The following is a 13,889-nucleotide window of genomic DNA, read 5'->3' on the forward strand; positions in this document are numbered from 1 at the left end:
TAGAATAACCCACGAGGTACGAGTGATTACGGAAAATATGTCACGAGTGAAATTAATGTTTTAAGTTCCGAGCTTTATGTCACGAGTGAAATTAATGTTTTAAGTTCCGAGCTTTAGCGAGGAACTTAAAAGATTAATTTCACGAGTGACATATTTTCCGTAATCACTCGTACCTCGTGGGTTATTCTATTTATTACCCATATTCATATTAAAGACATGTTTCAAGAAAAAAACAATAAACTGTCGCCGATCAAGAATCAGCTGTTTTGTATCAATCCGCGTGTGAAAAAAACACTGTCCACTCACTCCAGCCGCATTACTCAATCAACAACGTCTTGCTACGCGTAAAAATATAGTTCTGTTAACAAAACTTGAAAGATCACATTATTGCAGTTATATTTCTGTCTGAGTTATACAGCGTACACTATCTAACATTGATAAAAGAAGACAGTTTTCAAAAAAGGTTCAACAGGCTTTTTATTCAAGGCTTGTTTTGACAAGACCTCTCATTGACAAGACAATAGCCGTCGTGCATCACCATGGACATGAATTTCACATTGAGAAGAGGAAACACGGAAAACCTGTCAATTTTTTCATGTGTCATTCGGTAAAAATGCAAAAAACTGTATCAACAGCATAGAAGGAACGTACAGAAGTCATGTTTGATTGAGAAAAGTTACGACAAGTAGGTAAACTTTGAAAAATACGATTGCTGTCAGTGTCGGAAAGAATGACCCGACTTGACCAAGATATGAGACAGCCGAAACCAGGAATGACAAGAGAACCGGCGTTACAGTTTAATCCGGACAACAAGTTTAATGAACATCGTTTGTGATTTGAGACAAGTGTGACTGATGGGAAACATGTGCATGTGGGATTTTAGGAGGACTTGTCTGAGTCAAACGCGCTTGTGGAGTGGACACAGTCAGATAACGGGAGTTTGTTGATATTTTGATGTGATTCATAATATGGTCGAATACCTGTTGATAGACTAACACGGTATCTGGAGACTTGGTGACAAGCTGTCCGCATTCACGGAGTTCATTTAGTTCAATGTCGGACACAGGATCACCTCGCTGGGGTAAGTTTTTTTTTCCTTGTATTTTTAATTATTTTTGTTTTGATTTCAAAACCTATTTGAGTTCAGCAAAGTGCATCGATTTCGCAACCAGATGTTGGTAATCTTGTCGCTAAGGTAGCACTGGGTGCTACCCTTGATCTCCTTCAAAGTAGGCATTTCGAATTCTGAACCGTCTGATGTGCATGCCGAAATGATAAATTTGCAAAGAATAATGTTTAGTTGCACCTTTCCTGTGTCATTTACCCTCATAGTCTTATGGTGCCCGGACGTCAGTCAGCCTGCATACCGCTCAGCGCCGTACTGTGCTGACGTGTGGTTACAAAAACGTATACATTGTATAAAAAAGTGTCGCGTTCTTATTTCTTCACACAATGTTACAAACTTAAATTCTACGAAATGGCGTATGTTTATAATGTCTTTCGGAAAGTCTAACTGTTGTTGCAAAAGGAATTTGTTTTTATTCTTATGCCATCATTGAAAGTGTGAGTAGTCTTATTTTTCGTGTTTTTCTTACCAGTATAAATTTGAACTAAGTTCATGTCAACTTGTCAAATTTAGTCTTTTTCATTGTGTTTTCCTTTTCATTGGCAGTTATCGATGTCATCATCGTTCACAAAGGCAAACCTGTCTATACAAAGTCCGGTTTGGGGGATTCGTGTGGTCGAAAGATTCGCCAAACAGCAATTTAAGTCCTCTAACACAGACGCAAATCCGGACTTGGTGGTGTTGAGTTTTAGCGCACTAGAAACAGTTTCTGGCAACATCACAATCTGAAACTTGGAACTTCAGTCTGGCCATCTGCAGTTTTGACAACAAAGACATTAAATGTGTTCAGAGGTTGAATTATGCGAATAACTCTTCCTGTCAGATCTCCGTCTACTTTAACGAGGTCATTTAGTTTGACAGGTGTCAAATGTTCAGCCATGTTTGTTTACAAACAATGCAGACGTAGTTTTGTTTTTTGTAATTACGCTTATTGTAAACTAAAACTCGTGCGAAATAAATGCTTTATTCATTATACTGTGAAATCATGTGGTTGATATGAAACTTTGTTCTAGTCTTATAAATCTCGATTAAGTGAGATTGTAGCACGTAAAACATGTGAATGAATGCTCTGGATTTGTGAATGAACTTAATGAGAGAAAAATAGTCCCGTCGACCAATGAAAATTGACATTTGTTTAACTGACCAATCAGCTTCGAGAATCACTAATTGCACACTGTGCAAATATCAAAAAGTTATTACACTGCATATTTGAGCCCATATGGGTAATAAACAGATAAACCTCACGTGGTATTTGAAATCGGCTTTTCCCGGCAAGTTTTGAAAATCTCCGGTATGAAAATGTCTGGTGTTGTGTGACCATAACCATCGCGGTAGGTGAGGTGAGGTGAAATGGGGTTTAACGTCGCGTCCAAGATTATTGCACTTATATAGCGACGTGCATGCACGTGTGTGTGTTTGTGTGGCTGCTTGTACTAGTCCGGACTGATGCCGATTTATAGTGCTAGCTCACTGAGATACCATGCCGCAGTTTAACATCAATACGGTCAAGTTCGGACTTCTGGCCATTCCTAAGTTGCCCCTTCGTACTTAAACTGGATGTGGTGCTTATATGTTTGGGGGTAAAACACATCGTGTCAGCTCCTAAACACAATGAGTGCGTCGAAATAATGATTCAGTTTAAGTTTATCCCATTTATGTAGAAATCTGTTCACGTGTGTGTGAAATATTCATTACAAGATACATAGTGTATTATTTACTCAAATGTACGGTGGCCCATAACCGCCACATTTTTCACTGTATGCCTCTATATTTTGTCAGATACTTTTCGTTTCAAATTGGCATACCACGTGTGACCAGAATTACATCCAGATCAGTGCCCTGGCAATCGACAGGTTGGAAATTGTTTCCGTAAGATGGAGCTTTGATTCTAAAGTAGGTATCACCTGCTTGATGCGCCATTAGCAGAGACTTAGATCTCATCAGTGGCAGTATTTGGCGGCCGCCAGATACAACATAGAGGCATACAGTGAAACATGATCTCACCAGTGGCGGGTATGGGCCACCGTACAAATGCCACTTGCTTCAGCAAACATACAGTGACATCCCGTTTGTCCAGAAATCCCTCTTTCAGGGTCATTTCTTTCAGGAATGTAATTGTATAAACGGGCTTTTACTTTATCTGGGAAATAAAACAAATGAGTATACGAATGGGAATTTTGTATGAATTTATTGCAATTTGCTTTTTCTTGCAGAACAATTCTAACAAACTCTACATGACATGCGTCGTGTCTACAAAACGTTCTGTATGCACAGAAAAAAATGTGTAGAAACTTTCGAATACATATTAATAATGATCCCACTTACATTTCATAAATAGTTTACCTAAAACAATTAACAAAAATGGATTAACTACATTCGTCGAATTTACCAGAGCTCGTGAAAATACCAGGACAGCTTCCTCGTAACGCCGCACACAGGGACATGTGTTAGGTCAGTTTTTAACCGAGTAACCCAAACGTCGACAGTGTCCCAAGTGGTGGTGGTTGCTGTAGTAGTGGTGGTTGTAGTAGTGGAGGTTGAAGTGGCAGTGGTAGGGGCGGTGGTTGTGGCTGTGGCGCTGGCGCTGGCGGTAGTGATCCTGCGCAGTCAGAACATTGACTGTCACATCCACATCCGGAGGAACCACCAGAAGATGTTTCGCTAGAGGGTGTGGGGGAGTCATATTCGTCGTAGTGGTGGATGTTTTTTGTGTGATGATGGTGGTGGTGATGGTGTGTATGATGGTGCTCGTGGATGCCGCCGCCATGATGCTCGGCAATACTTAGTGTTGTCCACAATACTAGAAGACAAAAATATAAATACTTTGAACAATGGGAGAAACTCTGTCACTGACAGCCTGGTTCCCTGCGCAGCGCCAGCGCAGCATACCCAGGGAACTAGGCTGTATCACTGGGCATTTTCTCATTGTACTCGACCTTCGGTAGCTCGAGTGAGGACCGGTTTAGCGTCGCGCTCAAGATTGTTGCCTACATATAGCAGCGACGCGCGCTCTCTCTCTCTCTCTCTCTCTCTCTCTCTCCGAGCCGAGCCGAGCAGAGCAGAGCAGAGCAGAGCCGAGCCGAGCCGAGCCGAGCAGTGCTTGTTTTAGCCCCTTAATGCCGAGCTCCAGACAGGGTAACATCAGTCTGAAATGCGGATCGGGTGATCAGCATTTCTAATCTTGCTGATAGTGTTTCATCGCGCCCCGACGACGTTGGTCATTGCTCATGTTATCAACCACTGGTGTCCCGGCCAAGACTCTCTATTGTCAGACTGACTTGCGGCATAAAACAACACACCATTAATATGCCCCGCCGTGATATTGCGGGGATATTGCGTAAAGCGGCGTAAAACCATACTAACTCACTCACTCACTATTAATATGCCTAATTCTCATAGTTAAACCCCCAGTTGGTATTGAAACCAGTAAAAATCATTGAAATAGGAATTAATTTGAAGTCGTTTAAATCTTTTTAAAGACATGAAATACTACAAAGAGGGTTCATGTTTAAACACACAAACATCCTGATAGATTAACTTACCTAACACTAGTAAAAGGAGCAGATGTGCAAGCTTGTAGTTTGCCATCGTGTTTGACCAGTGTATGTGAGTTATGAGAGTGATGCTTCTTTATAACACTGGGACAGCCCCGTTTATCCAGACTATCTTGTGATCAGCTAATTCCTTTAACAGAACCCATGTTGAGACACTCTGCAACCACTGGATGACTGCATATTTATTATGATATGTTTATGGATTAAAATAATAAGAAATAAATATTTCTGCGTCATTATAACAAAAAAGCTACGAAATATGTAAAGATTAGTAAAAATAATATTCTGCACTTCTTCCCTCTTAAGGCTCGCTTGCTATGTCAGCATGCTTTTACACACATTTTAGTCACATCCCAAAGCAACGGGCTAACCAATGTGAGGAACATTCGGTGCGACGATCGAAGGTGTATTGACTTGGTCAACCCGACCTATGTTAAAGGCGTCGCAAATAGCTGAAGTGTGCCAGAATTTTATTATCGTGAGTTTGAATTCCAGGATCCCGTTGCCCAAAGCGATCTTAGCGCTAAGATGATCGTAACTCCCATACTTTAACATAGGCTTACAATAGTCGTAGTGCTAAGAACGCTTTGTGGAACAGGGCCCAGGGCCCCGTTCCACAAAGCGATCTTAGCGCTACGATTGTCGTAAGTCAGTGTTAAAGAATGGGAGTTACGATCACCTTAGCGCTAAGATCGCTTTGTGAAACGGGGCCCAGAATCGCCTTGAATATGATACCCGGTTGTCAGTTTCAGCAGGGTGAACACCTGCATCAGTTGTTTTACCTCCACATCAAGCTGACACGACGTGATCAAACTGAAATATGTGTCCAATGGACGTTCAATAAACAGCTCATATTCTGTTAATTCCTACCCGTCAAGATCCGGGGTAGAATAGGTCTTCAGCAACCCATGCTTGCCGTAAAAGGCGACTATGCTTGTCGTAAAAGGCGACAAACGGGATCGGGTGGTCAGGCTCGCTGACTTGGTTGATGCATGTCATCGATCCCAATTGCGTGGATCGATGCTCATGACACTGTATTGCTCATGCTCATGCTCATGCTCATGCTCACTGTATTGTCTGGTCCAGACTCGATTATTTACAGACCGCCGTCACATAGCTGGAATATTGCTGAGTGCGGCTTTAAACAACCAACCAAACAACCAACTGTTAATTCCAGTTTTCGTGTGGTATTCAATGTTATTACTTGCCCATGAAGAGATCACCCGTTTAATAAACATACAGCTGTATTACACATTGTGTGATACCAACACGTGTGCTTATGTACTGTCGGAACAAGTTTCACAAACAAATAATGAAACTCTCAACATCCCTTGGCTTATTCAACGACATATCGTGTGGAGATGATAGATCACTGAGAGGAGCTTTTGCACACTCGATTACCCAAGCAACCTTGTTGCTAGGCTGACGTCACATGGCATTGTTTCGCTGATGGATCTTGCAACAATATTCCACAAATTACGTCATCGGGTATTGTGACGTGATTGTAAACTTTGAGGTGCAAGGCCCCGTTCCACATATCTATTGGAGTACACACATAGCAGAGGTGGCGGTGGGATAGCCTAGTGTTTAAAGTGTTCGCTCGTCTCGCCACGGGCCCGGATTCGATTTCGCACAATGTACAAAGCCCATCCCCGCCGTGCTATTCCTGGAATATTGCCGGCAGCGTCGTAAAACAATACTCACTCAATCACTTAACAAATTTATACGGTTGGGCCGAAATGCCCGGGTTTCGATTCCTTGTTTATAACTGCAATATGTTTTTTTGGTGTGTAACGCCAGACTCGGCAATATTCCAGCTGTACAGCGGCGGACTGAAAATAATCGAGTCTGGACCGGCAAAAACCAATGATTGACATCATGAGCAACGATCTTCGCAAGATGATATGCATCAACCAAATGAGCGAGCCTGACCACCCGACCCCGAAGTCGCCTCGTACGACAAGCATAGTCGCCTTTTACGGCAAGCATGGGTTGCTGATGTCCTATTCTGACCGGGATCTTCACGGGTATGCAATTTGTAATAATGTCATCAATCTCGCTTCTGTCTGTACCATCTGTGGCTGTCGACGCCCAGAACATTTCACTTTATTTACTACCTGTATTTCTGTGCGACAGATCGTAAATAGATGATAACATAGATCGGGAAGATTTGACTGCGAGAAAAGGCTTATAATAAATTTAATTCGTATTAATTCTTTATGCCATCGTCAACTCTACGTAAATACACCCCCCCCCCCCCCCCCCCCCCCCCCCACACACACACACACACACACACACACGCCCACACGCCCACATTACCCATCATCACAGAATTTCCTAAAATATAAAGTAATGTTGTATACATAGATTCGAAGACATCCATTTTACAAAAATATCATAGTTTACATATTTAACCTGGATTAACAGTTTTTAAAAAACCAATAACAGCAAAAGGCCCGCCCTTTATTTATGCATCCGCAAAGATTAATAACATTACAAGAAAAGTGTTTTGTTCTAGGTACTAGGTTATTTATTTATTTATTTATTTATTTATTTATTTATTCATTCATTCATTTTATCTACTTGTTTTCATCATCATCGCAAAGTTTGTTGTGAGAGATTCTTCTTTTGGCACTGACAAATGTGTTTACACAATATCTATTAAAATGTGGTACGTTTCTCTATCGTCCGTCAGGTTCCTTGTTGCCCAGTGCAGGGTCGCCCCACTCAGATGTGCCAGGATCCGCTGGTCGTGAGTTTGAATCCCAGGTTGTGGCGCGTGGTCTGACAGCACCCACATGAAGGTGACGCTGGCGATGACCATGCCATGTATTTGATTGGCAAAAATTGAAGAAAAACACACAACGTTCTTGAGAATATTTGTTTAGTCCGAGTCATTCAAAATTAACATCAGAAGAACCATTGGAATCTGAAAAATAAAAAAGATTTTAAAAAAATAATATGATTAATGGCATTATACGAAACTATGACTGTGTCGTATTACGTTTTAATTGCTAACAAACAACACTTTTTTAAAATTTTATCTTGCATCTGAGATAAAAACAAACAAAAACATGTATCACCCATACGACCTCAGTCGGACGGGCCTCAATCTGATAACGGCCATTCTATTCTATCACGCTATAGGTAAATAAATGGGTTTTTTTTAACCAAAATGGTTAGTTTACGACTTGCACACTCTTCGACATCCTGGGGCTCTCAAATGTAATAATTACGATCGGTCATGTTACATTCCTCATTCACAGGACAGAACAAATATTACATTTTTATAACACTCCAATTAATTGGTAATCGTGTCACTGGATTGTCTGATCAAAACTCTATTGTTTACAGGCCGCCGTCGTAAGGCAGGATTACTGCTACGTGACGTTAAGCAACAAGCAAACACTTACTTTTTATGCAAATTGTTTGATACTAGTAGAGCAGGACTGATTTTCAGTGACCAATTTATATAATTTCCACCACCGTTCTCCCCTTTACGCCCAGGGGGCACGGGTGGCCCAGTCGTCTAAGGCGCCGCGATTCGCTGTGCAGAGTTGCGTCCCTTGGGCACGCCAGAAACCTATGATTGTGGGTTCGAATCCCGGTTCGCCCCGATTACGTTTCTAGGTTTGTCAGCACCATGCCCGTGCTCGTGGGTTTCACCGAAGTGATAAACGTCTAAGACCTGCATCACTTCAGGCTTTCCTCCCACATTAAGCTGACACGCCGTGATATACATTGTAACTGGAATACTGTTAAAAGCGGTGTTAAACCCAACTCACTCACTCACCTTTACGCCCAATGGAATAATGGAGACTGATTATTCTGTCTCGTCGACGTTTCATATTAACCAATGGCTTGTTGGTAACACACGAAAAATTGACAAGTTAGTATTGACACTTCTACTTAAAGTCTAAGATACAAATCAAGACCCGTTACCATTTTACCTATTTTCCAGCGGTGATGAGAGCCTGCAGAAGGGCGACGTTAGAGGCAGCACTGTTACCGCTGCTTCTGCTGCCGCCGCTAGAGATTGGGATGGGGTAGTCCTCGGAGGAGGTGGAGGAACCTGACATGTTCAGTTCATATTTTAACCAAACAAACCTGCTTTTTTTTAAAATATCACAGCGGGCGCGCGCAGCTTTTTAAAAAATATCACAGCGGGGAAAGTCGTGATAACCATGCTCAAGATAGGCCCAACAGCAAGACCTTGTTTCAGCAGACTGCAATCCATTTGTATACACATAATTCTGATGAACTGCAATATATGGAAACATCTTGTAAAAACTTATACCCCACATGTTAATGAAAATTTGGTTTTGTAAAACAACAATCTTTGGAAGTGTTGTTACAATGTTGTTATGATGTTTGAGTTTGCGGAAATTGTCACTTCACATGGAGGGAGCGTGGCAGTCACGTCGTGAATAATGGGAGACAACTCTTGATGCACTGTGTTGAGTCTCTGTCAATTTTATTTCCAACGACAGAAAATGCGCATTGTCTTGCGTTTCTGTTTTGGCTTTGTCATCCAGCATTTCAACTGGATTACCCGCCCTTGCCACTGGAAGTGCTACAGTTACTTAGTTCCTTGTGTGACGCTTTAAAATGTTTTCTTTATGCTATCAACTATTTGCTCCATTTCAACATCTTGAAAATGATGAATACCCAATTGTCGCACAACAATGTCCACAGAGATTAGTGCAGATGTCTGGTATGTAAATGTAAATGATTGTATATAGTAGTAGTAGTAGTAGTAGTAGTAGTAGTAGTAGTAGTAGTGTAGTAGTAGTGGTAATAGTAGTAGTGGTGGTAGTAGTTGTGGTAGTAGTAGTAGTAGTAGTAGTAGTAGTAGTAGTAGTAGAGTAGTAGTAGAGGTAATAGTAGTAGTGGTAATAGTAGTAGTGGTGATAGTAGTTGTGGTGGTAGTAGTAGTAGTAGTAGTAGTAGTAGTAGTAGTAGTAAGATTTAGGGCGGACGTTAAAAAAAAAGTCAAGCCAATGCAGACTGAAGGTAAGATTTATCTCCCTTTGATAATGAAGAGAACCAATATTATTGTGGCTACCGGGGAGTTTTAGGTTCATCTTCAGGGCAGCCTTACCCGTCTATGAACAGGTGCTTTTCTCTACATGTAGCATGTGTATGGAGGTTTCTTTCGAAATTGCGATTATTGTTTTCCTGGAAACAGAAGTACATATAGCTTTCACTTACCTACCTCGCCGAACAATGTCATACCTGATATAGATAAGACAAATTAAGATACAAAAGCTAAATAAATATAATTACGAGAATTCAAAGTTAACACACGATTAAATATCCACAAGACATAGATGCAGGTCCCAGACGTTTACCACTTTGATGAAACCTACGAGTACGGAATGGTGCTGACAAACCTAGAAACATAATCGGGTCGAAACGGGATTCGAACCCACAATCATAGGTTTCTGGCGTGCCCTAGCGACGCAGATCTGCACAGGGAATTGCGGCGCCTTGGGCGACTAGGCCACCCTTGCCCCCTTTAATATTATAAGAATATTTTATAATTTAAGTACGTGCGTGAGAAAAGGAACAAAACCACCATTTTTCTTCAAATATGTTTATTCAATCCTAGTGTTCCAATATTGCATTTAAAGCAGCCCAATGTGACATCCCCAGAAAGTGGCATCTGAAAAGGATTAAAATTACAAAATCAGGAGTATGAGTGAGTGAGTTGGGTTTTAATGCCGATTTTAACAGTATTCCAGTTATATCACGGTGTGTCAGTGAAGCAGGTCTCAGACGTTTACCACTTCGGTGAAACCCACGAGCACGGGTATGGTGCTGGCAAACCTAGAAACGTAATTGGGGCGAACCGGGATTCGAACCCACAATCATATGTTTCTGGCGTGCCGGCCGTGTGCCCCAACCAAATCAGGAGAAATCCATGAATATGGGACTACACAGATATCCTTTCAGTTCACGATTTATTCATACTCAGGGAATGTTGAGTATTAGATTGTAACTAACCATATTATTTGTAAAAGTTTCCTTGAAACTGTTAAATTCTAGAGGACCTCGTCTATAGGAAAAGACTTCGGCTTTAACGTAACGTTCTCTTTACCTATTTTCCAGCGTTGATGAGAGCCTGCAGAAGGGCTGCGTCGGATGCACCACTGCTGCCGCTGCTGCTGCTGCCGCCGCTAGAGATGGGGACGGGTATTGGGATGGGGTAGTCCTCGGAGGAGGAAGAGGAGGATCCGGAGCTGCCTCCACAACAGCCGCAGCCGGAGGACCCTGAGGAGCCTGAGGATCCCGATGAGTGGTAGTGGTGCACGTGCTTAACTGAAGAGGAGTGATGATGGTGGTGGTGGTGATGGTGACGATGTCGACGGTGGCGATGGGCAAGGCTGACAGCCAGAAGCATAGCTGCAAGACAGACATATGTAATTTTCATTACTTCCTTTAGAATAAGAATACAAAGAAGATTTATTAAAAGGGCAATTCATCTTTCTCTCAAAGACTGTAACAATGTTATTGCTTTCAAATTCCACAGATTATTTTTTCTGATTTTAGTTTTCTGTCCCTTTTGAGAATTTATTATGGCTGTGTCTATTCTTGCTGAGTCTAATATGCACCTTCATAATAAGAAAAAAACAACCACAATATATGATATGATATATGGTAATACGTGAAAGATGGAATAGTTAAAACGAATATGGATTACAAGGAACAAAGTAAAAGTGACCAGTACCGGATCACTTGGTATTCTCAAGTAACAAATGAAAACCCAGTAATGTTACCATGCGTATGTGCTATCGGCTATCTATATGTCTTTTATCTTAAGTGGGCACGGCTGGCCCAGTCTAAGGCGCCGCGATTCGCTGTGCAGAGTTGCGTCCCTTAGGCACGCCAGAAACCTATGATTGTGGGTTCTAACCCCGTTCGCCCCGATTATGTTTCTAGGCTTGACAGCACCATCCCCGTGCTCGTGGGTTCCACCGAAGTGGTAAATAGTCTAAGATCTGCATCACTTTAGGCTTTCCCCCCACATTAAGCTGCCATATAACTTGAATACTGTTAAAAGCGGCGTTAAACCCAACTCACTCACTACTTACCAACAAAAACGAAGATGAGTGAGAATTTCATGGTGAACGTCTTGTTATCCAGTGAAAGGAGAGGAGAACTGATGAGGAGGAGACAAGTTGTCGTGTATATATACCAGAGACTCTTCCCATGTGGGGCCCACAGAGAGACGATTAAGTCAGCAGGATGTGGCTTTGCGAGACCACTGGCAGCGGGGCCTATGGAGATGATCGCATCTCAGATGAGATACCTGGGTCTTTAGCTGTTGTGATTTAACCTTGTTTCTAAAATAAACCTTGCTGCATCATGTCACAATATTATTTTATACTGCATCACAAACTCTTATGATGACTGGGGGTTTAATGCTTTCAGTAAAACAGCTTTTGTGTCATCACGAGGAGTTGTACATCGTCAATTAAAGACAGTCAGATATGAGTGAACGAGTTTGTCAAAGTTTATAGATAGTAACAGTATACAAATAGCACATGTACACAATTAGCGGGAAAACTATTGTTAACATTGAACAAAGCCTTTTATATATTTCAAGGTTGAAGGGGATTGATATTGATTATGAACTTTAATGGATCGGCAGATCAGGCACGGTGACTAGGTGGACAGCGTGGCGTCGTACCGAAATGAGTGAGTGTGGTTTTACGCCGCTTTTAGCAATATTCCAGCAATATCACGGCGGGGGACACCAGAATTGGGTTTCACACAATGTACCCATGTCGGGAATCGAACCCAGGTATTTGGCTAGACGACCGAACGCTGTAACCATTTGGCTACCCAACCTATCGTTTGCATCTCGTTTATCAGATATCTTTGAATGCATACTGTTCAATCCTAGTTGGAATTATTGGTCAGAATTTGTCCACAGCTATCCTTGTCAACTCATGAATCAATATTTTGGGTGGTCAGGCACATGACTGAAAAGTAAAAATGCCAAACTGGATTTGTCTTAATTTAGTCTTCATTGTTTATGCAAATATGATATGAGCCAGAATGATCTTTGCCGGAAAGCGACAAACCCCTCTCCATTTTCATAAGAAATCTCTGAGTCCATTGTATGATTCAGACCACATCATGAGCATGTGTTTATGAATCACTATTAAATAGGGATGATACCAGGTGTTCGCGAAAAAGGGTTCACATAATTCATGCACCAGAAGGACTTGCCAGCTGATGGAACAGCCTTTGCCTTCTAGGGAGGAAACATAAGATGTTTTCACTGCTTTGAGTGTTATTGTGTGACAATACTTATGACTCTGGCTGATAGTCTCAAACCCATCCATGGTTACAAATCGCTGAAAAAATCAGCTTCAAAACGTAAATGTGAGGTTTTCAGAAACCTTGCTAACACCGATGTCATGGCCAGTTCATTCCTCAGAATGTTCTCAACTCTCTCAGGATTGATTGACTGATTGTTTGTTGTTTAGCGCCGCACTCAGCAATATTCCAGCTATATGACGGCGGTCTGTAAATAATCGAGTCTGGACCAGACGATCCAGTGATTGACATAATGAGCATCAATCCACGCAATTGGGATACGATGACAGACATCAACCAGGTCAGGGAGCCTGACCACCCGATCCCGGGGAATTGCTACAAATTTCACAAAGAAGCGAATGTAAAATCTTCAACTCGTTCTCAACAATAAACCTCCCACAAGAAACGTAAAACAGTTCTGTATTGTGAAATGACAATGATTTATTGAAAAGAAACCACAAATAAAGATATAGATATATTTACAGAGTCAATGCATCTTGTGCCGGGGATGTGAGAAAGAAGTGGCAAGACTACCCGTAGGTAGTCGATCATATATACTTCATTCAAATAATTTATTAAGTTGATTTATTATACAAATTTAAAACACATCTGTGACGTCATTCTATTGTTTGAACGCTAGGAATGGAGAGTTGGAGAACTGAAATTTGAATTAATTTCCACTTGGAATGGACATTTACTGACAAGTGAATAATTTCATTTTTTTTCCCGAAAACATGTGTCGCCAGCGGGGTTCGAATGTAGATCCACGGGAATTAATCAATGTTAACAGACCTAATAAAAATCTTTTAGATGATAATTTTCATAATATTGAAATGTTGCATTTAATTCGTTTTCCTGCAACATGTTGTCCGTCAAAAGTA

The 13,889-nt window shown here is 41.5% G+C and overlaps 1 protein-coding gene across 2 annotated transcripts in view; it reads right to left on the reverse strand.

Annotated features, from left to right (window-relative positions):
• Window positions 1-10,264: 10,264 nt before the first annotated feature.
• The window catches only part of LOC125374360 (transcription factor Maf-like), a 29,777-nt gene continuing 26,152 nt past the window's right edge, over window positions 10,265-13,889 (reverse strand). Inside the window, exons 1-3 of one of the 2 annotated variants that reach the window (XM_048385200.1) lie at window positions 11,775-11,832; window positions 10,781-11,085; window positions 10,265-10,345 (exon numbers count right to left, since the gene is read on the reverse strand). In XM_048385200.1, coding sequence (XP_048241157.1) covers window positions 10,781-11,085; window positions 11,775-11,805 — 336 coding nt within the window. In that variant the 5' untranslated portion in view covers window positions 11,806-11,832 and the 3' untranslated portion in view covers window positions 10,265-10,345. Of the gene's footprint in view, window positions 10,346-10,780; window positions 11,086-11,774; window positions 11,833-13,889 lie in introns of those variants that run through there. The other variant, XM_048385199.1, reaches the window with a different exon arrangement.

This window comes from Haliotis rufescens, unplaced genomic scaffold (genome assembly GCF_023055435.1).
Source record: "Haliotis rufescens isolate VD_foot unplaced genomic scaffold, xgHalRufe1.0.p SCAF_55, whole genome shotgun sequence".
Taxonomy (NCBI): Eukaryota; Metazoa; Mollusca; class Gastropoda; order Lepetellida; family Haliotidae; genus Haliotis; species Haliotis rufescens.